At 36.4% G+C, this 24,709-nt stretch overlaps 1 protein-coding gene across 1 annotated transcript in view; it reads left to right on the top strand.

Annotated features, from left to right (window-relative positions):
* LOC121413386 (prickle planar cell polarity protein 3-B-like) overlaps positions 1–24,709 on the top strand; it is a 60,101-nt gene that overhangs the window by 10,430 nt on the left and 24,962 nt on the right. Inside the window, exons 3-5 of the mRNA XM_041606182.1 lie at positions 7,466–7,646; positions 8,672–8,908; positions 9,429–9,647. Coding sequence (XP_041462116.1) covers positions 7,466–7,646; positions 8,672–8,908; positions 9,429–9,647 — 637 coding nt within the window. The remainder of the gene's footprint in view (positions 1–7,465; positions 7,647–8,671; positions 8,909–9,428; positions 9,648–24,709) is intronic.

The raw sequence follows: 24,709 nt of genomic DNA, 5'->3' as shown, positions 1-24,709 counted from the left end.
ATTTCAGTCTGCATTTTATATCAATAATTGTCTCTCCTTTATTCCTGTATGTAAATTGATCAGGGCAGTAACAAAAGTAGAGTCTGGAGAAAAATACGGGAAGGTTAATTTAGAGAGAGATGAAGAAAGAGAGTGAAGAGGGGGAACGAAAGAGAAAGGGAGAAGAGGAACAGAGCAGGAGGGTGTATGTGTGATAGAAGGAGAGATAGAGAGAGTGAAAGAAAGAAGGAAAGAAAAGACAGGGGACTGTTGGTGCAAAGAGAGATCTTTTACTTATAACCAGTCCCTCTCACGCCGCTATTATAAATGAGATGGAGTAAGACAGAAATAGGGGAGAAAGTTTGTAACAGTAAAAAAATATATATTATTTTTCCATAAAATTGTCTTACAGTTTGAGCAGTAATCTCATATCTACTCTAGATTAACTTTTTGTGTGTTGATTAACTGCACCTACATGTATACTAGTAATGTCCAGATGAATTGAAATGTCACTGCAAAAAGTTACAGATGTTCGCCAAACAAAGTCATTATAGTTACTACACTAAAACCTTTTGTCACTCAAAGTATGAAAAGTGTTTAATGCAACGAGTGTAGTACATTTTTATCCCTTTTCATTTTATTTTACTTCAACAAACATTTCATTTTAATCTATACCCAGGCATAAAACAATGATTATGAACATACATCACAAAGTGTGTTTCCTTTGTAAACTGGTTTGGTGTTCTACCATTAAAATTGCCCCATGTTGGTTAGAAAACCAAATACCAATACAGTGTCTGAGTTGAATCAACAGCAGTACAATTTCAAAATATCAGCTACGTGAGGCAAATTAACATTTTGACACCTTAAGTGCTAGAGTAAATTGTTACTTAGGCCTATAGTATAACACCATCACAGTACAGTTTCAACACCACTTTGTGCTTGTTGTCAGGTGTCAAAACTAGTGTCTGTGGCGTTACATCTTGCACCATTTTTTTTGGGGGGGGTTGCAGTTACAGGAGCATAATTATGATCATGATTATCAGAAAATTTGCAAAATTCAGCCACCTAATGACCATATTGATATACTTGGGTGAATATTAATGTCATATCAAAGGTCTTCCATGGTATGCATGTAATTTGAAAATAGAGTTCTAAGAGGGGAATTTACTTCTTTCCGGAAGATGAAGTTCAAAATACATCATTACCTTCAAAGGCCACCGCACACCTTACGACTGTTTGCGTTCCGATTTTGGAAAATTATTTTCTGAAAATGTGAATGGAACATATCATTTTATTTGAGGTTAAAATTAATTGAAAGAATACTAATACAAACATTTTGAAAGATTGCAAGCCTTTATATTGGAGTAAAGGCCAAATTAGTTTCAAATCGTAGCCAATCGTACGACTGCTATGACGTCATTATGACTAGATATTAAATTTGCTTTTATTCCAAGAAGGATGATAGCATAGTCACAGATTTGAACATAGGTATTGGTGCGATAATTTTGAACATTACACAATAAGATATTTCAAGTCTCAATATTAGTATCAAATTCTAATACATTTTATTCTGAAATCAGGTCGCAGACCAATCGTAAGGTGTGCAGTCGCCTTCAGACGCTCAACCACATCACCTCATGTTTGACATCATTAACCCATTTTATCCTCCTAAGAAATCATAGCTGGTGACCTGATTGTGATCCCAGAGGGGATTCATCCAGGAGATGTCCTGCTCCTTGTAATTTGTTGAGATTGGATGACGGTGATGACGCTCCTCCCATCTTGGTCATCTCATCACCATGGTAACGGACCACCCGGTCACTGCGAAGAGTCATGTGATAGGAATCCAATCAATCAAATTGAAGTTAAATGGATGCAAACATGAAAGATCATTGACATGAATATTCATGAACCTGCGAAGACTGTTTGATGAAGAAGGAAGTTATTTCGAATAACAAAAAGTCATGAATGTAGGTTACTGTACCCATCAGTAGAGATATTTTTACTCTTTAGTTGTTACGAAGAGAGCAAAGAACATTTGGCTTGCAACTTCTAAAAACCTTTGCCGTGTACTGAAATTGTGTATTCCTCTATCAAAAAGCAACCGAGCATGCTGAAGCTGTAAATATTAAATTGAAAGGAATGCATTCTTATAACTCAGGACTGGTCCAGTTGGACAGTACAGCATGGATTGGTTCAGCATGGCTCAGATCGGGAAAATGAATGTGAAAGGGGTCCTATGAATGCTCAGGATATATACATTAGTTCCATTCTACAATTTCATTCACATTGTTACAGAGGCTGTCTCCTAACAAATTCTGTCTGGTTTCATTTGAAAGCAGTGAAGATGATTGAGTACCTCTCTTTGATCTCACCCAGCCGGTGGTTTCATACTTCCTTCCGTCGTCGTTCTCTCATAGTCCCATATGTACACTAATCAAGCTAATTTGAACCAAGTTGCAGTTGTTGTAACTCCTCACTGGTAGATGGGAGCTTTGGAGGGAAGTGATTTCCAGGGGGACCTAGAAAAGAATTAGGTCGGTGTTACCCACTTCGTTTGAGGTTTGCCGAATCTCACAAGTTTGTTGGCTTTTCAACTGGACGCTAGTAGAATATGTGTCATGAATTTTTTTTTATTCTTTAATGTAATAATTTTCAGGGTTGGTTTCGAATTGAATCAACTTGTCAAAATTGCTTAACAATGACCCACACAAGTACATTACTGAATGCAAAAATATCAACTTGAGCTTCAAAACATAAGGAAAAATCAAAGTTTAAGTCCATGGCTCACTCAAGCATGAAATGTGCACACTGCAATCTTAGTGAAAGATTCACACATTCCACTAAATTTTGAGTCAAGAAGGAGGGGAACTACTCTTTCAGATAAGCATTTTTCTTCTAGTTTTTGCTTTTTGAAGACCAAATTACTATTTTGGCTATTTATGTAGCACCTTCCCTTGTGAATTATTGTTGGTTTGGGAATGGCGTGTCACAATTAGTAAGGTTTCATGAGAATGTATTGAAAATTGACGGGCCTTTTTATGAGCAACCCTGTACATTAATTTATGGAGAGTGAAGCTGCCTTATTTCTTATTCCTTAGAGATTTTAGGGATGTTATATTGGATTAACTTCTTCTAGATACTATTTTCACTGTCATCAGAATCAACCCACCTTGCTAACGGAGCAATCTTGAGATATTTATTTTGAAATTCATCATCTTTTCATGCCATCATTGGGGTTGATGAGATGACAGATACAGTATATGTGTTGTATTGCATCTTTGTACCAGACTTTATTTGTGAATCTGTTAGAATTCACATTGTAAATTGTATGCTTTCATAAAAAAATTCTTTTCATAATCATTAAAAGTGATAATTGATTATACATCTTTTTTAAAGTCGTGTAATAATGTTAAATCAAAATGCAATACATTACTTTGGCATGATGATAATCTTAATACTGTTCAGAAATTTATTACCAACATAAAACATTTCAATGGTATTGAGATAACAGTGCATTAACAAATATCAAATATAATATTTCACTGTCACATCTTAGTTTTCGGCCCACAACCAAAGAAATAACTTCCTTTTTTTTGACAAATCTTAGGTGAACTAAAGGTATAAAAAACTGATATGGTAATACAACCATGCCCAGAATGCTCCTCACACAAAAAGTTAGGGTAATATACAGTTTGAAAAAGTACACAACACTGAATAATTGAATGTAAACTTAAGTTTTTTATTGCCATCATGAAGACAAATGTAGATGAATGTGTTCAATGTTCTAGTTGCCAGCTTTGAAATGAATAGTGTAAATATTGGTTTGAACCGGTAGGATATTGAAATTGATAGATGTGATGAATTGATTTAATCAGAGTTCTGAGAAAGAGAGAATGATGGATCATGGTCAATTAGCAACCCATGTATTTCAATTCAGGCGACACTAGTAAGTGTATTGTGTACCATCAATGAATCTTGTTTGCAATGATTCTCTATTACTCTAATGTGCTTCGGAAATGGGTTGGTTGGCCTCTGATGTGCAGATTCTCATCATGAACCAGTCGGTAATGTTTTTACATTATTTAAATGTCTAAAGGCCATCGCACACCTTACGACTGTTGTTTATTTTCTTTAAATGTGAATGGAACATATATCATTTTGTTTGAGGTTAAAATCAATTGAAATAATACTAATATGACCAGTTTGAAAGATTGCAAGCCTTTATTTTGGAGTAAAGGCCAAATTAGTTTCAAATCGTAGCCAATCGTATGACTGCTATGACGTCATTATGACTGGATATTAAATTGGCTTTTATTTTAAGAAAGATGATAGCATAGTCACAGATTTGAACATAGGTATTCGTACAATGATTTCGAACCCTTACACAGTAAGATATTCCAAGTCTCAATATTAGCATCAAATTCTACTGAAGTTTTTTCCAAAATTGAGTCGCAGACCAATCGTAAGGTGTGCGGTCGCCTTAAAACTAAAAAAGTAAAATAGATAGCTATCACAGGCTTATCTCTAAGATATATAAAAAGATAAGTACACAAAAAATAAGGAAATAGCATATGAAACCAGATAAATTATTTCTATGTTTTGTTTCTTTTTTATTTATTTAACTCTTAACATGCCACGCACACTACTAAGCCAATGCCAAAGTGCTAATCTGATGCTAATCCCCTGTGCCAGCCACAAAACCCCCCTGTGCCACATTGATTTTGGGATCGCGAGTCGTATTCACTCCTTCCAATAGTCATGATTACAATTGCTTGTAACTCTCTAACGATTAGTTTATCCACAAAATATTGTGTAGTAAAGTTGTAGGAAATTTCATACCCCTTATAATGATGTCCTCATAATATGGATTTGTTATTATCTTTACCGCTAAAATATGAGTTGTATCAAGTAGTTCCATTTTGTGGAGTGTTTTGTATGGATCAAAAACCTAGGTCTCTTCTCAGAGGCGGAGCCATATCTTGTAAAAAATGTAGAAATACTCGAAAAAGTCGAATGTAAACCACGTGAGTAAGTTTATCTGTCAGAAAGCAGAGTTCACACTGCACACAATAGTGCTAATTACGGCGTGCATGCGATGCGCAATACAATGCAAAACGGCGTAACAATGATTGTTATTCCGAATGTGCACAGTCATGCACGAAGCAGGCGAGGGTAGGAAACAATGCAAGCACAAAGCAATCAATAGTAGGCGTGCGAGCACGAGTGTGGCATGTTATAGTAGGATACGTAGCGTGCACGAAGCACTCAATGAGTTAAAGAGAATTAAAAGAATCATTTTAGACTCAAGATACCTCCCTGACCAATAATTTGAGATTTATACTTAAAATTTTCATGTAAATTACAACCTTACTGTCAATTATAGTAATTTTGAAGAGTGATCCTTGTATGTAATAATATCCATGCATCTTTCATGTAGGAGAAATTCATTCAGGTTTTAAATTTACTGTGGCATATGTCTGATTCTGTAGAGTCAACTAATTTGTCAATTATTATCATACTACAGAATACATCAAGGATATTCAAGACCATAATGATGAAAATTAAAAACTTGGTTCATTCATGAAAAAAGAAGAAATATCTGAAGGTGAAATCCAAATTTATTGCCTATTATTTTGTTGTATGTATTTCTAATACAGCAGACTGACAAGTGTCATTTGAGCAAGTTGCTTACTACTAGATATTCCAATTTTAATTGGTTGAATAGAAAGGCAGGCATAGGTTCAAAGATATTTCTATCTCCTAGGACTGACAAGTAAAATCCCTTGTAAAACCCAACTATTGCCTGTACGTGCCTGATGGTGTAAGAGTATTATATATTAATGGATAGTGTTTTTATAGACACAAGCTCATCAAGTCCTCCGCGGGATGTTTCCCGCTTCCCACTTATTATTTACTCTCCGGGGCTGTGATGTCATAATGATGTCACAAGTACCATAAATGTGTGTTTTGTGAGGATTTAGTGTCGGCTGTGCATGATGTTTCAGTCGTTTTTGGAGCTGTCTTTCGTGACGTGACATGGATGGATATTAAGTCTTGTAAATGTGTTTTAATACATTCATTGTTTATCCAGGGTGCATCCAAACTATTTTCTAATGCTGGAATTGTGTGTTCAAATCCCAGCTCAACCTTGCATCCTTTGTCAAGGTATCAGTTGACATTCGCCGCTCTCCTTCCAGGAATGAGGTGTTGAATCCTATCTGCGTGCAAAAGCCAATGAGTACTTAAAAATCAAGTTTAGAAAGCTCTTGTTTAAAATGTTCCCCAGGGAGTGGAGAAAGTGCATACATTGTGTGCTGACAAGCCAGAATCAGTTAATTGGGGTAATAATATATCTGCAAAGTGCTTACATTTTTCTGATGAAATAAGCCCTATATGAAAGCAGAATATTTTCATTGTTATTATTGTTTACACAAATCACAAAAATACAAATGCTGGGCTATCATTTCATGACATACCACTGTACTCCTTACATTTACCAAGAATGAATCCTTGGATAAAACTACAAAATATCAACAGAACACAAAACTCTTCTATCAATGCCAATAGTACAATCATGCATGGATTCTATGTAGGTTAATAAATCCTTGATGGTATAAGGTAGAATAATTCAGTTAGCCATTTGACATATCATTCACATTTTCAGAATAGATCTAGACAGGAGTATGCATTCAGTCATGAAGGGTCATTAGATTTAGTGTTTGACCATGATTGATTGGTTATACAATAAATATAATTGGAAATTATACACTAAATATAGTGACCTTTCAGCACAAATATTTGAATGAAAATTATGAAAACCCAAGAAAAAGAAAATCCCCAAAGCGTGCTATTGCAGAATGTTTGAATGTGGCATGGATCTGAGGATACGCCATGTGACTGTACAAGTTTCAATTATAGAGGGCAGTGTTGAAATTTAGCTGAAAGATACTTGAAGTTACATTCATCATGATGTGCTGTATATCGGTCTGTCTCCATTCATCTCATTTTCCAGGAAGGATATAAAATTATATTCTCTAAAGGTGTTATAATTGTTATGATATCTTTCACATGTTGTTTGTTTTCATATTATAGATGTGGATAAAATACAAAAGGACAAATTAAAGTGTGAAATGAATAAATTGTACTGAAAATTAAATCCTATTAATCAATCAATTTGTTCATTGATAACTATGTATTCGTATTTACTCTTTTCAACCCCCCCCCCCCCCTCCGAAATAAGAGATATTATGCCAACCACATTTTAATCTTTTCTTCCTCCTCTCTCTTACTTCTGTTTTACACCAAAAAGTGCATTTTTTTAAATCAAAAGTTTTCTTCAACATGGAGATTATGTATGTTTTTAATGGTGATATCATTAATAAAATGACATACTTTCTAATGCTCTGGTTTGGTGCCATTTTACTTTTTTTTCACCAGTTTTAATTCATCATCTTTGAATTTCTTTCCTCACCCCATCCAGGAGTACATGTGCATCATGTCATTGTGGTAGAGAAGATCATGACATCATCCATGATAATCTTGTAACGGTTTTTGAGAGATTAAATCTTCCAATCGAGGACCATGCCCAGCTACAAAGGACAAAAGAGAAGGCCCTTGCTCTGGGATACTCATGGGTCCCGCAAGGTCTATCTGTTACTAAAGTAAGTAGCCATCTTCTCCCACTTCCCCCCCCCCCCAATATCATATTGTTGCCTGGTTTTCAGAAGGGTAGTAGGTTTCCCATGCATGGTTTTTTACAGTTCCTGTGTAGCCGGCATAAGGGCATAAGCTCATTTGTGCACTACACAAACTGTACAGAGCATGTGATAGAACGTCCTTCTGCCTAATCAATAGGAGCGGGTAATGATGTATGTTGTAAATCCTAATGCCCTTCTGACCAGCCAGGTGATGACTTTTCTTATTTTTCATTCCCCTGTCCCCTTACCTTTCCTTTCCACGTCTTCCGCAAACTCTTTGCCATTGCTACCCCCAATTTCTTGATCTCTTATAACTTCATTTTGCTCTTTACATTACATTTTAATGCAAAACACAAACCCACATTGTATCTTTCAGTCATTTTTTTGGGGGGAGGGGGTTAAACAACCACGTTTGACAGGACTGTGAATGGGATGTGGTGCTTTGCCAATGGATTTAGGTTTCCTTCATCTACCAACACAATTCTTCATAAAATTATGTTATCAAAAGAACATATTCATGTTGAAACCTTTATTTTCATTTACAAATTTTAGAGTAACTTGTTCCAGGCACAATTGACTAGGCACAAATACCCCCCCCCCATGCCTGTGTGATTGACTGTGTGGTGTGGATGTGTTTGTTTTTGTTTTTGCTTTTGCCTTGTTACTCTGTTTAAACGCTTTTTTATCATCTTCTTTGTGTACACAATCTACTAATTTTTTGTTCCTGGGGGGAACATTTAACCCACAAGGTTCGCTTTTTAGTTCCCCCCTTTTTCCTCATTTACTATATTATTGTACATGAATTATGAAATGCATTTTTTTCTGCTCTCTTTATGTATGTAAATATTTAATGACTAGAAATGAATTTATAATGTTATGTGTTGTAAATATGAATTCGATTTTTTACTGATATGGAAATAAAGACATAGAACTGAACTGACCTGAACTGAACTAATTTGTCTGGTTTTATTTTGTTTATTCAACCATAGATTGAGGAATTTATGAACTCGTTACCCAATAATCAAATTCCAAGACTACATACCCCGGGTGAGAAATACCGTGATCGGCAGCTGATTATACAAATACCTAAACAAGATGTCTCGGAGGAGTTCTGTCACTTCCTGGGCGATGCTGCAACCAATGAAAGCTACACTCAATTCCTAGAACTACGAGACGAGACGGCGTTTGGGGTCGGCAGAGTTAAAGACTATTTACCTCAAGATATGGTGAGTCATATTTCTAAGGCACTACCAATATTTAGAGATTTATAACACCAATTATCATCAATTATGATATTGTTAACCATTGAAGATTGCTTTGTCATGAAATCCAGGAATTCTTGCTGATCATAAAAAGAAAAAAAATTAATGAATAAAGGTTCTGTTTCTACAAACTTGCTGTATAAAATTATGCAAGACCAGTAAGGGAGAAAAACGGTTAGTTTTTCATATCAAGTTTGTCATATCTTTTTTCACAAAGTGGTCTCGAATTGGGTGGGACTATAATAACTCCTGGAGAGAATTTCAGTAGCATAATGATTTCTAACAAGTTCTCAAAGTTGATAAACTTACTTTGGTATTGTCATAGAAGCACTGTTATTCTGGTAACTGTTGGATACAACAATTCTTACAACTGCCAGAAAATAAATATCAGTTAAAGTATCTTAATATCATTAGTTTGTTAAATGGTATTTCTTTGAGTACTTGTTACTTTCTAGATTCCAATGTCAAATTCCTTTCTTTCCAGGAATGTTTTAAATGTGGAGGAGAGATCGAAGCCGGTGAAATTGGTATCTTTGTAGATAAGATGGAAGAAGAAGGTTCATGTTGGCATCCATTCTGTTTCACTTGTAATACATGTGAAGAACTGCTCGTTGATACTGGATACTTCTTTAGGGATGGACAGATCCACTGTGAACGGCACTACGCAGAACTCATAATGCCCCGCTGTGCCTCATGTGATGAGGTAAGTTCACACAACCACTTGTGTCTTGGTGTGAAGAGCTTCTAAAAAGTGCAGATAATAGTGGAGTTGTGGTGGTAGTGGTGTTGATGATGATGGTGATCATGATGTTGGTGCTGGTTAGGAAGATAATGATAATGGTGATTATGATGCATGATCATGATGATGATTAAGCTTTTTCCAAGCTAATGATGGTGATGATGATAAATAAGATGGTGATGATGGTGGTGGTGATGATGTTGATGATGATGGTGATGATCATGATGAAGATGATGATGGTGATGATGATGGTGACGATGATGCTGCCGATGATGATGATGATGATGATAATAATGATGATAATGATGATGATAATGGTAATGATGGTGATAATAAATAAGATGGTGATGATGGTGGTGGTGATGATGTTGATGATGATAGTGATGATCATGATGAAGATGATGATGGTGATGATGATGGTGACGATGATGCTGCTGATGATGCTGATGATGATGATAATAATGATGATAATGATGATGATAATGGTAATGATGGTGATAATAAATAAAATGGTGATGATGGTGGTGGTGATGATGTTGATGATGATGTGGTGATCATGATGAAGATGATGATGATGGTGATGATGATGCTGATGATGATGATGACAATGATGATAATGACGAGGGGGAGGAGGATGACAACGAAGATGGTAAGTACATTTGTGGTAATGATGGGGTAATTCGTGATGAGTTGTAAGAGGAGACGGAGGATTATGAGTTAGTCACCCAGGCAAACTGAACGCTACTGAATCAGTAAAGTTCATGTAGATGATTGGCTATTCTGCAATGCTGCCCTCTATAGTCAGCAAAGTCCTACTTCAAGAAGTTTAGCTGAACATACATATTAGAAAGCCGAGGGTCTCATCACTTCAAAGATATAAGAAACGTAATAAAGGTTTCATGAACTATTAACCAAGGGTTAACCTTTCCAGGTCAATTTAGTGAGCATCTTTTGCACTTTCTCATATTCTTTGTTGTTTACACTTCCTCCCACCAGTCTCCTGGGAAACCCAACGTGTCATCTGCTATAAGAATGTTGTTGTTGAATCTGTTAATTAGAGCGTTGAGTCTCGATGGTATGATGATGATGATGAGTGCAGAGGTGTTTGGGGAGGAACCAATCACGCCATCTCGACAGACTATGCGGTCTTCTAAATCGATGTATTCCCCTGCTCTCTGACATTTCTTCATTTTCATCATATTACAAATTGTCTGGAGTTCCCTCACCTCGACACTGATTTTATATATACATTAATAAGAAGTTTTTAGCCGGATCTTGTTTTACCCTTCAAATTTGAGTATAATATTTTCATGGTCAGTTCCACATTGTGGGGGAAGGGGGCAACTTAACGAGGTTTATATATGAAAAAAAAAAATGTTGAATGTCTATCACTCACGAAGATAGTTTTCTCAATCCGGTAATTCAGTGTGAAAGTAATGTTACAAGAATCAAAATGATTCATGAGTTGATTGCTGTCTTGACAGAAACAGACTTTAATGCCTTTCTACCCAAAGCTATAGAGGTGTGGTATAGTAAATGGCGAAACCTGCTCCTGAGGTTGATATAAACTGTGCAATAGTAGTAATAACCACCGCATCACCACGATAGATCAATTAGCCTGTTTATTTAGGAGGCCAAACATTTAGATGTTAATTAGTATTCAGTCTGTTGATGAGGATATGATGATGTCGGAATGGGAACCTTTGTGGGCTTATAATTGCTACCACCCACACAACCCTATACTGCAGCAGTAAACAACCACAAACAACCCGCTCCCTCTTATCTCTCTCTTTCAAAACCCCCTCGAATTAATGATTGAAAATCATTGTAAACAAGTGAACCTTAGAGAGCCCTTTCAAAATTTCAATTTTCACTTAAAAATACTTTAAGCCACTCTAATTTCACTATATTTTCAAAAAATCATTTGGATGTAGTCATTATTAGATATTCTGTAGATTTTATGAAAATTAATTTGTCCTCTGCTGTTACTTTTTGCTATTGACGATTTGGTCGTCTACTGAAGATGTTGAAAAAGCTTTTCGTTTAAACTAATATCCTACAGATAAGAAAATAAATCATGTTTCTGAATTGTTAATTTTTGTTTTAGTACATTGATATAAGAATCTGGGAATGATTTTTTAATCATGTCTATCTGGCATCAGAGTAATCGGTAGACTAGCTTAGCTGGGGTAATACAGGAATGCCTTGAGCACCTAGCAAAATGGTGTGTACTGTTTTAGTTTTTAGATGTTAAATAAATACTTCAATCAAAGTGACATCAATTACAAAGGAATAAACATAATGTCATGTATAATCATGATCAGTTACTTAAATATTTTGCCTATAATATTGATTATAAAGAATTTTAGCAATCATTTCTATCTTCTAAAGATGCAGAGTTTTTATTCTATTTCATGTACTTCATACTAAAGCTGCAATTTTCACAACATAAATCATTTAATTTGACCTATTTATATTTCATCTGATAATGTAAATCGATCCACTTGAAACATGGCTTCCCTATCATCCTAAGTAGAGACCCTTCCCATTGTCCATCATTTCTTGAAGATACCTGTCATCACTCATAAATAGGGATATTACTTGATAGTGTGAACAAGATATATACAGTCCCACAGGGAAGGTTTGGTGTCTTGTCTATTCCAAGCCGTCATCTCTTACTTAGGAGCATCTCTATCATCCATAAATAGCATCAGTCAAAATGTCACAGGAGAATTATACGTCACTAATGGCCAAATACATGTAGAAAGATAATAAATGGGTCAATTGTGTTATATTTTAGAGTTTAATTGCCCATTAACAATTGAAGTATGCAGAAAGTATTTTATTTTATTCATTCATTTCATGTCCATTTTGAATGTACGTTTATATCACAAACAATTAAGAATATTCAAAATAGAAATAATATAGGTCAAGATTAGATATACATATGTATGTAGAAATATGGATAGATAAATGAATAAATTATAAGTAATGCGAAGTTCAATATGTGATTGGCCAGCATTCTATCATGTGCTTGTCAACAGTAATATTTATTTGGTCTTATTATCATTGGACCAACCATCAATTTGTCTAATACTTAATTGGTCTAATTACTAGTTGGTCCAATGCCAGATCACTTTATTTCAACTTTGTTGACTTATTATTTGCACTATGTCAAATTAAATATGGGTTCATAAACAGTTCATGTAATTATGCAGACTAAATGGTGTTAGACAAGTTTGTATTAAACAAGAAGGATTTAGTCTAAATGGGCTAAGATGGCAATTAAACCAAATAGTTGTGGACTTGATTTAGATTTACTGGGATTAGCCAATGTGTGATATGATGGAAAGTAGACAAAGTGGGTGTAGTCCAAATGGCAATTTATCAACCAGACAGCCTCTCCTTGGGTGCTGTTAAAACATATTTTGATTATTTATGTTTGATGACCATCAAGCATGGTGATATTCATCTCTCTTGTCATGTCTCCTCACGTGTTATGACCTTGACCCCTATTAGAAAGCTGTGATGTCATGCCTGGTCAAATACTTGGTAAATTGATCTCTAAGGATGGCAGGGGGCTAATTGGTCATTGGTCAGTTATCTCTTCGCCTCACATCTCAGTCCCTCCCTTCACAAACTGGTAGATAGGTTAACTGCTGAAATTGAAAAGAGTAAATCCGATGTAACTTCTGAATGTTTATGCTATGATTTTGCATACTGAAAGGAAGTGGAATAATTTACCCCTATTGAAATATCAAATGGGTTCTCAAGTTTTGGGTATTTACTACAAAGAAGAATTCTCCATCAAGATGTTAAGATAAAGTATACTTTTGGTTATACTTGCTTGAGCCTCTAAATCATTTAATCCTGTTTTATTTTCTTATTGTCTGGGTCTTCATTTGATTGTCTTTGTGGGTAATCTAATTTTTGGATGAAGTAATTGCTATATAACTGGTGTCTTATTTAAAAAATCAAGTTACTCACAATGAGTCATAAGGGTTGATGTACCTGCATCACCCCCATCCCCCTGTCTCTCTGTCCTTCTTTTTTCCTTCTTTCCTTCTTTCTTTCTTTCTTTCTTTCTTTCTTTCTTTCTTTCTTTCTTTCTTTCTTTCTTTCTTTCTTTCTTTCTTTCTTTCTTTCTTTCTTTCTTTCCTTCCTTCCTTCCTTCCTTCCTTCCTTCCTTCCTTCCTTTCGTTCCTTTCTTTCTTTCTCTCTTTCTCTCTCTCTCTCTCTCTTCATCTGCTCCCCTTCCATCCCTCCTTCCTTCTTTCTCTTTCGTTCCTTTTCCTTCTCCATCTCTCCTCATCTGTCATCTTCTACCTGTTATTTCTTTCTTGTTTCTCTTCTTTTCTTTTTTTACATCAGCACCTCTCCCCTTATCTCTCTATCTATCCATCTCTTCTTTCCTTCTCCCCTCCTTCCACCTTTCTTCCTTCCACCCCTGTTCTACCATCCCTCTTTTGATACCCCCACCACTTCTCCACTCCTACCCTTCCTTCCCTCTCAACCCCATGTTCATTTTTCTTTCCCTTTCTTTTACCCCCAGTCTTAAGGATACCATACATGTATCACATTCCCTCATTGTTATAAGCCTAAAGCCAATCTTCTCATGTAGTGCACTTATTAGCAAATCAAACCTGATTAACTCGAGATAGAACAGACTTATTCTAGGCGAGCCGCTGCTCTCAACCAGGCCTTTGAACTAGAGCACCTCGGTGGATGTGTGAGGCAACCAACTTTGCACACCACCCTCCAGAATCATTTTCTCTGCTATCATAATCATTATAGTCTCATCATTATAACACTATCCCAATCCCATGCTTGTGTACTACACTGCATGTAGGAGCAGAAAATGACAGATTTAGCATGAATCCGCAACCCTTGGCATTGGTTTCAATTATCCATTATCAAAACCAATCATTCGAACGGATCCCAGCATTCATGATGCGTAGTAACAGAGTCTAGAAAGCAGGACTATGGGACCTTGCACTTCCCTCTTCTCAAGCAAAAGGTCCCTGTTTTGCACCCGACACCAAAGGGTATGCGATGGTATCCAATCCCCCTAACCACCACTGCAAGATAAATCACTCTCAATACTCCCACGTGTGCTAAAAGGATACTCCAAGGAGTGTGTGATAGGAGAGTCATCCCTCTCTTACACCTGCTAAAAAACAAAAGAAAAGAAGAGAGAGAGTTGCGGTGTGCAAAGAATCTGATGATAAAGTCATCTCTTGGAGGTAGTGATAGGACTGGAAACCAGGAAAGACCGGTGTCCCTATCTATCTACCAACGATTTACCAACCATCTCTCCTTCACGTCCTACCAACCATCTCTCCTTCACATCCTACCATCCATCCACAGACAGTGGAAAGTTCAGAAAACGCCTTGATATCCTCTTTCCTGAATACCAGCCAAGTTTGTGAGTTGTCTTCGCTGGGCAATCCTAACTTTCCTTGGACTAATTTTTTGGGTCATATTCAGACCACAGGGATCAATACCAGACTCTTGTGATTTCTGGTGAGTGCAATCTCAGCAAATCATTTTATTTGCGTACATCGCGCTATCATCGGCTACAAAAGTTTCTGTATATTTGTATTATAATATTATATCATTTATACTGATATTATCATATCTTGTTCGTTTCAATGCTTTGAACTCATAAATTTACTACCCGATTCTTATCTGCCTCGTCGGGCGAGGATTAATATAGCTCCAAGGGTGCAATTGATCTAATTGAATACTAGTTCATGTCTTAGTCTTAAGACATTACAACCACTTCAATAATAATCAATCAACTACGCAGTTTCATTTGATTGGGATGAAGGTGCAACCTGTATTATTTCAGCTAAATAACCCTAATACATATAAGGCCTATCTCAATATTCTCTTTCTACTGTGGTGATATCATACTTGCTCAACAAGGTATGTCCATGTTGATTTTATTTTCTGTATGATACGAGCATAGAGCTATTAACAGATAGCTCCATGATACAAGCATACCTGCTAGGTTATATTGGTAATTGTCTGACTACACGAATGTGTTGTTGAATTGTGAGAAAAATCCCCCATTAACATCTCATGGTGTGAATACTCTAAACGACCCAGCATGATGGTAATGAATATTAGCCACATTGGGTTTGACTCCACCGGTCCTCACCACATATATAGGTACTCCCCCCTCCTCATTCCTATAGTTGACTGAATTGAGGTAAATTATTATTGGACTGAACCGAACATACCAAACATTCTTGAAAATCTATGCCATGAATGTTTGTGATGTGTACAGTAATTTTTGTATCTGAGAGTTTTTTTCTTTCTCCCCCCCCCCCCTTTACCCCATCTAAAGGGCATGAATTCATGTATATTTCCCATGCAGTAGAAGACTTGTTTCTTTAGCTGAGACGGGTGCTGACATATCAGGCGAACAAATTTCCAATGTTATCCTGGTCTTGTTACTTTGTATATTGCTATGTGTATGAAAAAGTTGTGTAATATTAGCCACATCCCCCCCCCCCGCTCGCACACACACTCCACCACTTTAGAGAAAAATTTAAACCTTCAATTTATTCCATTACCCTCTTTGATTATCAGAATATTGATGTAGAGTAATACAGTGTCCCTGTTTTCTCTGTGTATGTCAGTCCAACCATGGATAGACCATGGCGCTACTAACGTATTAGCTCCATGGTATTGACAACTACATGTAGAACCCATTGCCTAACTGTGTCTTGGGTCGTTCAATATAGAGGTGTTGACCTTTATAATAGATTCTGCGTGATCTTATACCAGACACCAAAGGTAATTACAATCCTCTATATCAAACACATGCCTGGCTCATCGTTTCCAGTTAATTAACTACAACAATTAGTGCGTTGAGAATTGCTTTTGGAGCACTTAGCCCACTTCAGCAACTTAAAGGGGAAGTTCACTCTGACATAAAGTTTATTGCAAAATACTAGAAAAATTAACAAAATATATTGCCAAAGGTGTGAGAAAAATCCATCAAAGAATAAAAAGTTATTAGAATTTCAATTATTTGATTTGTGACATCATATGCGAGCAGCTTTCCTACATATCGTATGGCAAAAAAAATCAATGAAATGTCATTTTCCAAGAAAGTTTTAAATGGTTTTTACTGTACCTTCAGTATATCAATAGACAAATCATTTCACACCCGTTTCTAAAAAGAAAACAAAAATATGTCATCACAAGCCATAAAAGAATTAAATTTATGCATTTTACATTACGTAACATATTGGGAAGCTGCTCGTTTGTGACACTACATATCCAAAACTTAAAATTCTCATAACTTTCTTAATCTGCAATGGATTTTCCTCAAACCTTCACCAATATTTTTTAATCATTTTTTTCTGCTAGTTTTACAACAAAATTTTCTTCAGGGTGAACTTTCCCTTTAACAAAATAGACGGCCTCTTGGGAACATACAGTTTCCATTTCACTATCACATAGTTGGTGTTTTTTTCAATCATCTAGTTGGTTTTATCAATTTAAATTATGTAACATATTGGGAAGCTGCTCGTTTGTGACACTACATATCCAAAACTTAAAATTCTCATAACTTTCTTAATCTGCAATGGATTTTCCTCAAACCTTCACCAATATTTTTTAATCATTTTTTTCTGCTAGTTTTACAACAAAATTTTCTTCAGGGTGAACTTTCCCTTTAACAAAATAGACGGCCTCTTGGGAACATACAGTTTCCATTTCACTATCACAAAGACACATAGTTGGTGTATTTTTATCATCTCGTTGGTTTTATCAATTTAAATTCAATTCAAACTGATTTATTTAAAGATTAAATGTCCTTAGTGAGGCGTTGCCCTATTAAATGGGTATTGCCTACCAGTGGTATTTATTATATGACAGGTATGAATGATAATGCGCCATTGTGGTCTGATTGATGATAGAGGATGGTCTGGAGACAATAGTTGATAGTAACACTATGATGTATATGTAATGAGAGTATGTGGAGTCTGAAGTAGGCCTACATGCATCTTTGCTGATGTGATGGTGAAACGAGACCTGTAAAGGTGACCTTAAAGAATTAGAAGATGACCCATCTCACGTACCACATCCCCTTGTAGCTTGAAGTCATATCAATCAGAATAGAAGACAGTGTGTGTGAGAAATGCCTGTACCAGTGAAGTGAGGGTTACTCTTCCCCGGAGGGGGGGGGGCACTCAAACTATTTTTTTGGATGCGTGTGCCTCACAAACTGTGAAATGGGGGTCTAAGGAACTGACTAAAAGGGTAAAGTACGGGGTCTTGGGAACTAAATATATACCACGCGGTGTGAAAAACAGGGTCTACGGAACATGATCACTGCACTATAGGTATAAACGGTGCACCATAGCTCTGTGCATGCGCTAGCCATTCATGGAGCGGATACTAGTTATATGTAGGGAGTTACAAAGCTGAAGTGCATCTCTCGCTTGCGGTGCTTGCACTTGACAATTTTGGCAGGGCAGGGGAACTGAGATGTCTCGTAATGGGGTCTTGCGAGCGGGGCTCGGCGGCTTCTGAACTGAGCTTTTGTCATTCGGAGTATCTAGAGAACTGAAGATTAGATCTGAAAAAGGGGGTCATCAAAGTGGCACGTCCCCGTACCCCCAATACATGTGACCCCCCCCGACTCTTCCCTGGTGATACTACTACAATACTGACATTGCAACCTTTGTCATACCCCTTTCAGTAATTTGCTGGTCCGCACTTGGCGCGTCAAGTCATAAATTAGTCTGCAGTATTATATCGCTGCTGTGAGAAGCACCAGGCATGGGTTTGGTCCGGACCAGGTACTGACAAGAGAATTACTGAAACGGGTTGTTCTTAATATGGGGGTACTGTGGTCTGGTGGTTAACACTCTTGTCTTTCAATCTGAGGGACGCCAGTTCGATTCCCAGCCATGGCGTATTTTCCTTCAGCAAGAAACTTATCCACATTGTGCTGCACTCAACCCAGGTGAGGTAAATGGGTACCGACATGAAGTAATTCCTCAAAAAGCTGTGAGCACCGGAAGAGGTGGTAGTAGTAGGTCCATGGTCTAAGCTTAGCCAGGTTATAGGAGCGCCTAGAGAACCTAACAAGGTGAATACGTGCGCTATACAAATCCTATGGTATTATAATTTATTAATCTGGGCCTTCAATTACCTTGATAGTTGGCTTCCTTTCAAACTGGTAATGCTGTGAAGGTGACATGGTATTTCTTCCTGCAACATTTGTTCCGGTCTTAATATCTCATAGGCCATAAGGTTAGAGTTCTTAGGATATTAATAGAATGTTTGGTTGAGAATAATGTAAAGATAATGATTAGCTAGGGTTTATTTAGTTTTGGAAGTTAGATTTTATCAGAGCAATGCCATAGAACCACTGTGAATTACTGAAAACAAAAATTTCAATGTTTGGTTCAGACTGTTTTTAGTGAGACCAGGGGCCTGTAACACAAACTTAGCAATGATCGTAGAACAATTTTTCTACGATTGATTCCATTGAAAACAATGTACAATCAATCGTGAAAATCAAGCGTAGGATTAATCGCTAGCATTTGTGTTATAGGACCCAGGACTCAAAGGTTGCAATCAATCGCTAAATGTCAATGACCAATCAAGATCATTGTTGAATGCGTAAATTGTTCAAAACATTTACCGGGAACCAATCAGAGCGGTTCTTTCATACTTGCAATTCATTGCAAACCTTTATCCTGAGCCCAGAAGTAAATTAATTACTGAAAGGAGAATCAGACTGTACAAAATTGAAATCAGAGAAGAATCAAGTTTTCTTCCCACCAGTGGTGGTCATTGTCGCATGCATCTTGGCATTGCTAACTTGGCATTGTTACATGAACATGCAATGTTTGTATAACATTACAACAAAGCTTTTGTGGCAGTGTCTAGTTTCATTGTTGTTCATGTGTCAATGAATGTCAAAGCTACAGTGTAGAGTTTGAAGAATTCATTATTACTAAGAATTTAGGCCCACATTGAAACATTTTTTTACTGAAGGATGACATTTTTTAAAGATGTACGTGCGAGTAGATTGATTATATTTGAAAATAAGAATGTTGAATGACACATAAAGTTATCTTCGAATGAATGAAATAGGCCTTTATATGTTACATAGGATATTTTCCGCAAATTTTGTAGGCTAAGTGATGTATACTTTAGATGAAATAATTTCAATAGATACAATTGTCTGAAAACAGGGAATTGAATCCTACAGTGATGTAGTACAGGCACTTCTACATATTATTCAGAAAGAAAGTGACTATAAAATCAATATAATGATTAATTTAATTGTATTGAAGATTGTTTCACATCAAACTCTTGTAAAGTGAAGTCATGTTGACACGTTCAGGAAATACTCCCATTCTATTCTTGGAGACAAAATGATTTAAAGGCCTAATCAGTTTAAACGCTTATCAAGGAAAAGGAATATTGTGACTTCAATACCCATTATATAATGTAAAGCTGGCTTTATCAGGATTATTGTTAATACTAGATATTCCCTGTCAAAATGAATACACAGCCAGAAATAGAAACACCTAAAGTATCTCCAATATAGGCCAACTAGCCAGATGATCTAAGAAAATAGGCTAAGGACGGTGTTATGGCGGAATGGGGGTATTCGTTTCCGAGCAGGAGCTTTAATGCAGAATCTGATCTATTTCTGGAAGGTGTTCGAACCCAAACAAATGGAAATAGATATAGGTCTTCGCCATGTGGATGTAACCTTCAGAATAGTTCTTTTGCTAAGTAGCCTGGATGTAAGAGAGATGGAACCAATAGTGTAAGACACTTCCAAAGTACAGGTGCACTTTACTCTGTACTCGGCAGTCACTTCGCTATAACGTGTTGTAAAACGCATCATCTCGCAGCTTTCGTATGGCTGCATACATGCACTGGTAGACTGTATTCATGATATCTGTAGGAATGTATGATATCCAGCAATATTAGTTCCACTGGATCTTATGGATTGATCCCTATCCGAGACGGAATGTTCAAATTGGCAAGACATTGTCTGTGGTGAGAGAGACGAGCTATCATCTTGAAGGGCAATAAAAATTTGCCTGTGAATGTCATATAGTTCAATCAATAGAGAATAGTCTGCCTTACAAGGATGTAAACTGTCTCCATTGCCATTGTTAATGTACAGAGAATTGGCGGTTATTGCTTTTGTTTGGTAATTATTGAAGTGTCATTGCTGTTGAGGGTAAGTCGGAGTCTCATCATTGATCCATTTGGGCCTATTTATCATTGATGATTAATTTTTTATGATTAACTCAGTAATCCATTCAGTTTTCATAAAGTAGTTCATTTAAAATGAATAATACTGTTATCATAAATTACAACGGGCAGTTTTATTCAGTATCAATGTAACTAAAAATTCTGATATTATTTAATAATATGCCTTTTTTAAAAATCTAATCTGTAATACTGGAAGAGTTGGATTTGGAAGGCCTTCAGGTTAATGGAAATTGTTGATGTTCTTTTTCCAAGAGTATTTTCACTATACGATTCAATATGTAGAGGTGTTGTGGTTCAGTGGATAAGTCTTTGAACCACAAGGTCCGGGGTTCAAATCCCACCGCAGCACTCACATCCTTTGGCAAGGCATTTATATACATTTGCCACTTTTCACGCAGGTGTAGTAAATGGGTACACAGTAGGAAGGAATTCGTTCATGATCAGGATAGCCATGCTATGCAAAATATGTATTTAAAGCAAGATTAGATTCTCTATTATTAACAAATGTAAATTTTAGCTATCCCACCATTTGAAGATTATGCTTGTTTACTTGCCCTAATATTTTTTTCTTCCAGGCTTTGGTCTTAGAAACTAACTTGACTTGCATCATCAGAGAAAAAATAGTGGCATCATTTTATAGGTTATCGTCCTATCCTGTCTGTCAGCTTGCACCGTGTGGGCGTGCACGCGTGAATGAAAGAAAAAGATATGTCTACCATCACATTCTTTACCATGTGAATCACATAACTTCCTAGAAACTTTGCAAAGGTTCAAAGTCTATGAAATTGATATCAAAGGAAGATTTTCCTTCCTGTGCTTTGTTACAACAACTTGATAAAACAAATCTTTTCTCTTTCTCTCTCTTTCTGACTTTCCACGTCTCCATTTCTCCCACTCACTTCCCCTCTCCTACTCTCTCTCTCTCATTATATACTCTCTGGTAGTTATCCCTGCAAGTCCTGTTTTGTTTATTAATCATCAGTCCTCCAATAACAACCAGTTTGCTTGAGAAACCACAACTAGTCATTGATATTTGGAGGACTTTTTATTGTTGCTCTGATTGTCCTTAATCTGCATTCAAGATTGTTGTTCTTTGCCATCAATGAAAAGTTATTTGTCACTGCTTCCATTCATGTGTTTTGTGATACCAAGGAAGGTTGGTCATAGCAGTGTTTGTATAAACTGTGGAGAATTTAACTGCAGGATTTTGGACAGATAATTTGAGTAAGATTCGCTTTATATTTTCGTTGTGTAAATCATCCTGTCTTTGATCTTAAGTTGATTTCTTTCTAAATCTAGTAGGGTCTTCCACTGGATGGAGTTTTTTTTTAAATAAAGGAGTATAAATCTTTATTTTTCCTATTATTTTAACCTTATTATTCAAAATGAGGATTCAAGAATTGATGTTTCCTTTAATACATGACCTGTCATAAAGGAGTATAAATCTTTATTTTTCCTATTATTTTAACCTTATTATTCAAAATGAGGATTCAGTAATTGATGTTTCCTTTAATACATGACCTGTCATAAAGGAGTATAAATCTTTATTTTTCTGATTATTTTAACCTTATTATTCAAAATGAGGATTCAATAATTGATGTTTCCTTCAATACATGACCTGTCAAATGATGTATTATTGTTAATGTTGTCTCTCTTTTAATCCTATGATTACTAATCAAGGCTGGGGGTTTTGTTTCTTATTTGTTGCTTATTTGTGTTTTTATGCACATACCATTCAGATTTTAATATTTACACTTATTTTTATCTGCAAAGAGCCCATTAGTTTCTGAACAAGACATGGACATGATGATGAATACTTGACCATATCCCAAGTTACATGTGACATTATAAAACTCAATGCATCAACCCCTATCATCTTGCATTACACAACCCTGTTATATGTCTCTGTAGACCAACTATGTTTGATCATACAGAGTTATAAATAGATAACCCATCTCATATGATGCCTTTCCAAAGGATCAGGTGGCAGGGATAATGGGGGTTCTATTCTCATACACAGGCCCTTCGTACCTGGCTCCAAACCTGTGTGATGTTTTGTAGCCTTCAAGTGTTGGGAACTTTGTCATAAATCTTGGATTAAAAGAGATGTTAAAAGTTGTGGCAGTTGGCTTATTTATATCAAACATCTCTAAATTTGTTAAGAGTTGAGAAAAAAGATGTCGGACGTGATATAGGCCTAGTTAGAATGAATTTGATGGTAGTAAAAACACCTCCATGGAATAAGAAAGAAAGATTGAAGATATTCATACAAATAAAATGAACAGACATTCACACAGGCATCTTGGCATTAATGTTTGTCAGGGAAAAACTTGAGAGATTAATATAGAAAAGGGGGGGGGGGAGATAAAGAGGGGGGAGATAAAGAGGGGTGAAATTGAGAGAGGCTGCATGGGACAGACAAAGAATGAATGGAGGAATGGAAGTCAGAAGTAAGAGGAGAGATTGACTGTTGTTTGGAAAAGGGTTGACAATAGAAATGGATCTTAGATAAGATGCAAATGAATTTTAGAAATTGATCTTTGGATAAAAGTTTTTGTGGAGTCTGGATGAATCAGACTAGGGATCACCCTGCCTGTAGACCCAGACAGGTCCTGTGTCTCTCAAGGTCATAGAAGGTCAAACAAGGTCATGGGATTGTGAGTCATGGGTAGAGGTTCTGTTTACAAACAAAGAGTGACCTTAGATGACCTCCCAGTGTCAACATCTCCTGTTTCTCAGCTTGCTGTGTGTAATGATAGACTGATGTGATTCTCCAAAACAGTGTAGTAGAAGATGGAGAGATATGATGATCAGATGCATATCATGCGAAAGTTAATAGGTATGCCTAGATTGGGAATGCTCCCCAGGGAGTAGAGAAAGTACATAGGCCTCTGTTTGTGCTCATGCAAACCAGGGACCTGTTTCATGAAAGATATATAATTATATAATATTGACTGGCCTTGAGGGAGATACCAAATATATTTCCCAAACTAATCTCATATTGCCCTGAGTCGAAGACGAGGGCAATATGGGTCTATTGAGGGAAATATTTTTGGTATCTTCCGAAAGTAACGCCGGTCAATATTATTATTGTTACCTGTTCAACTCTTTCTGGTACATTAAATTAACGTATTGATAGATTATATAACTAAATTGTTGGACTTACCTTGGTCAAGCCTCTAGTGTCAATTCTGTACTTTACCATTATGACGTACTTACAAGCGCTCGGATCCAGCGTTGTCTTTATTATGACATATATTGTTGGTGCGCTGATCCTTATGAAGCATATCTCTTTATACGCATCCACAAATGCGCTTGGGATTGATGAGCTTGGAATACGGATATTATGGACCGCTAATTATTGTACGTTGGTGCAGTAGGAAAATTACTCTTTTCGGGGAGGAGGGTGTACGAATATTATGGTCACTCGTCATTCAGCTGATCGCTGACCGAGCCATTGTGACGTAGTTTATGTTGAGTTAATCAGTTAGACAGACAAAATACGCGTTTATATCATGTCTCCAAAATGCCTCATTTAGGTAATAATAACAAATATTCAATAACAGTTTCAAGCTACTGAAATCCTTCTATGTGATTGGCTGATGGTAAATTTGTAATAGACATTTTGTAATTGTTACTAAAACAAACCTGAAATGAGACCTAGATGCTGTTGACTAGGGAAAATGTATATAGGGCCTACATAATATAAAGTGATTTATGGATTATTCTAATGCTTTAAGCACTTGTGTTAGTCCTCC

This window comes from Lytechinus variegatus, chromosome 4 (genome assembly GCF_018143015.1).
Source record: "Lytechinus variegatus isolate NC3 chromosome 4, Lvar_3.0, whole genome shotgun sequence".
Lineage (NCBI taxonomy): Eukaryota > Metazoa > Echinodermata > Echinoidea > Temnopleuroida > Toxopneustidae > Lytechinus > Lytechinus variegatus.
Note: the sequence above shows the minus strand (reverse complement) of the source record. Positions and strands in the feature narration are given on the sequence as shown.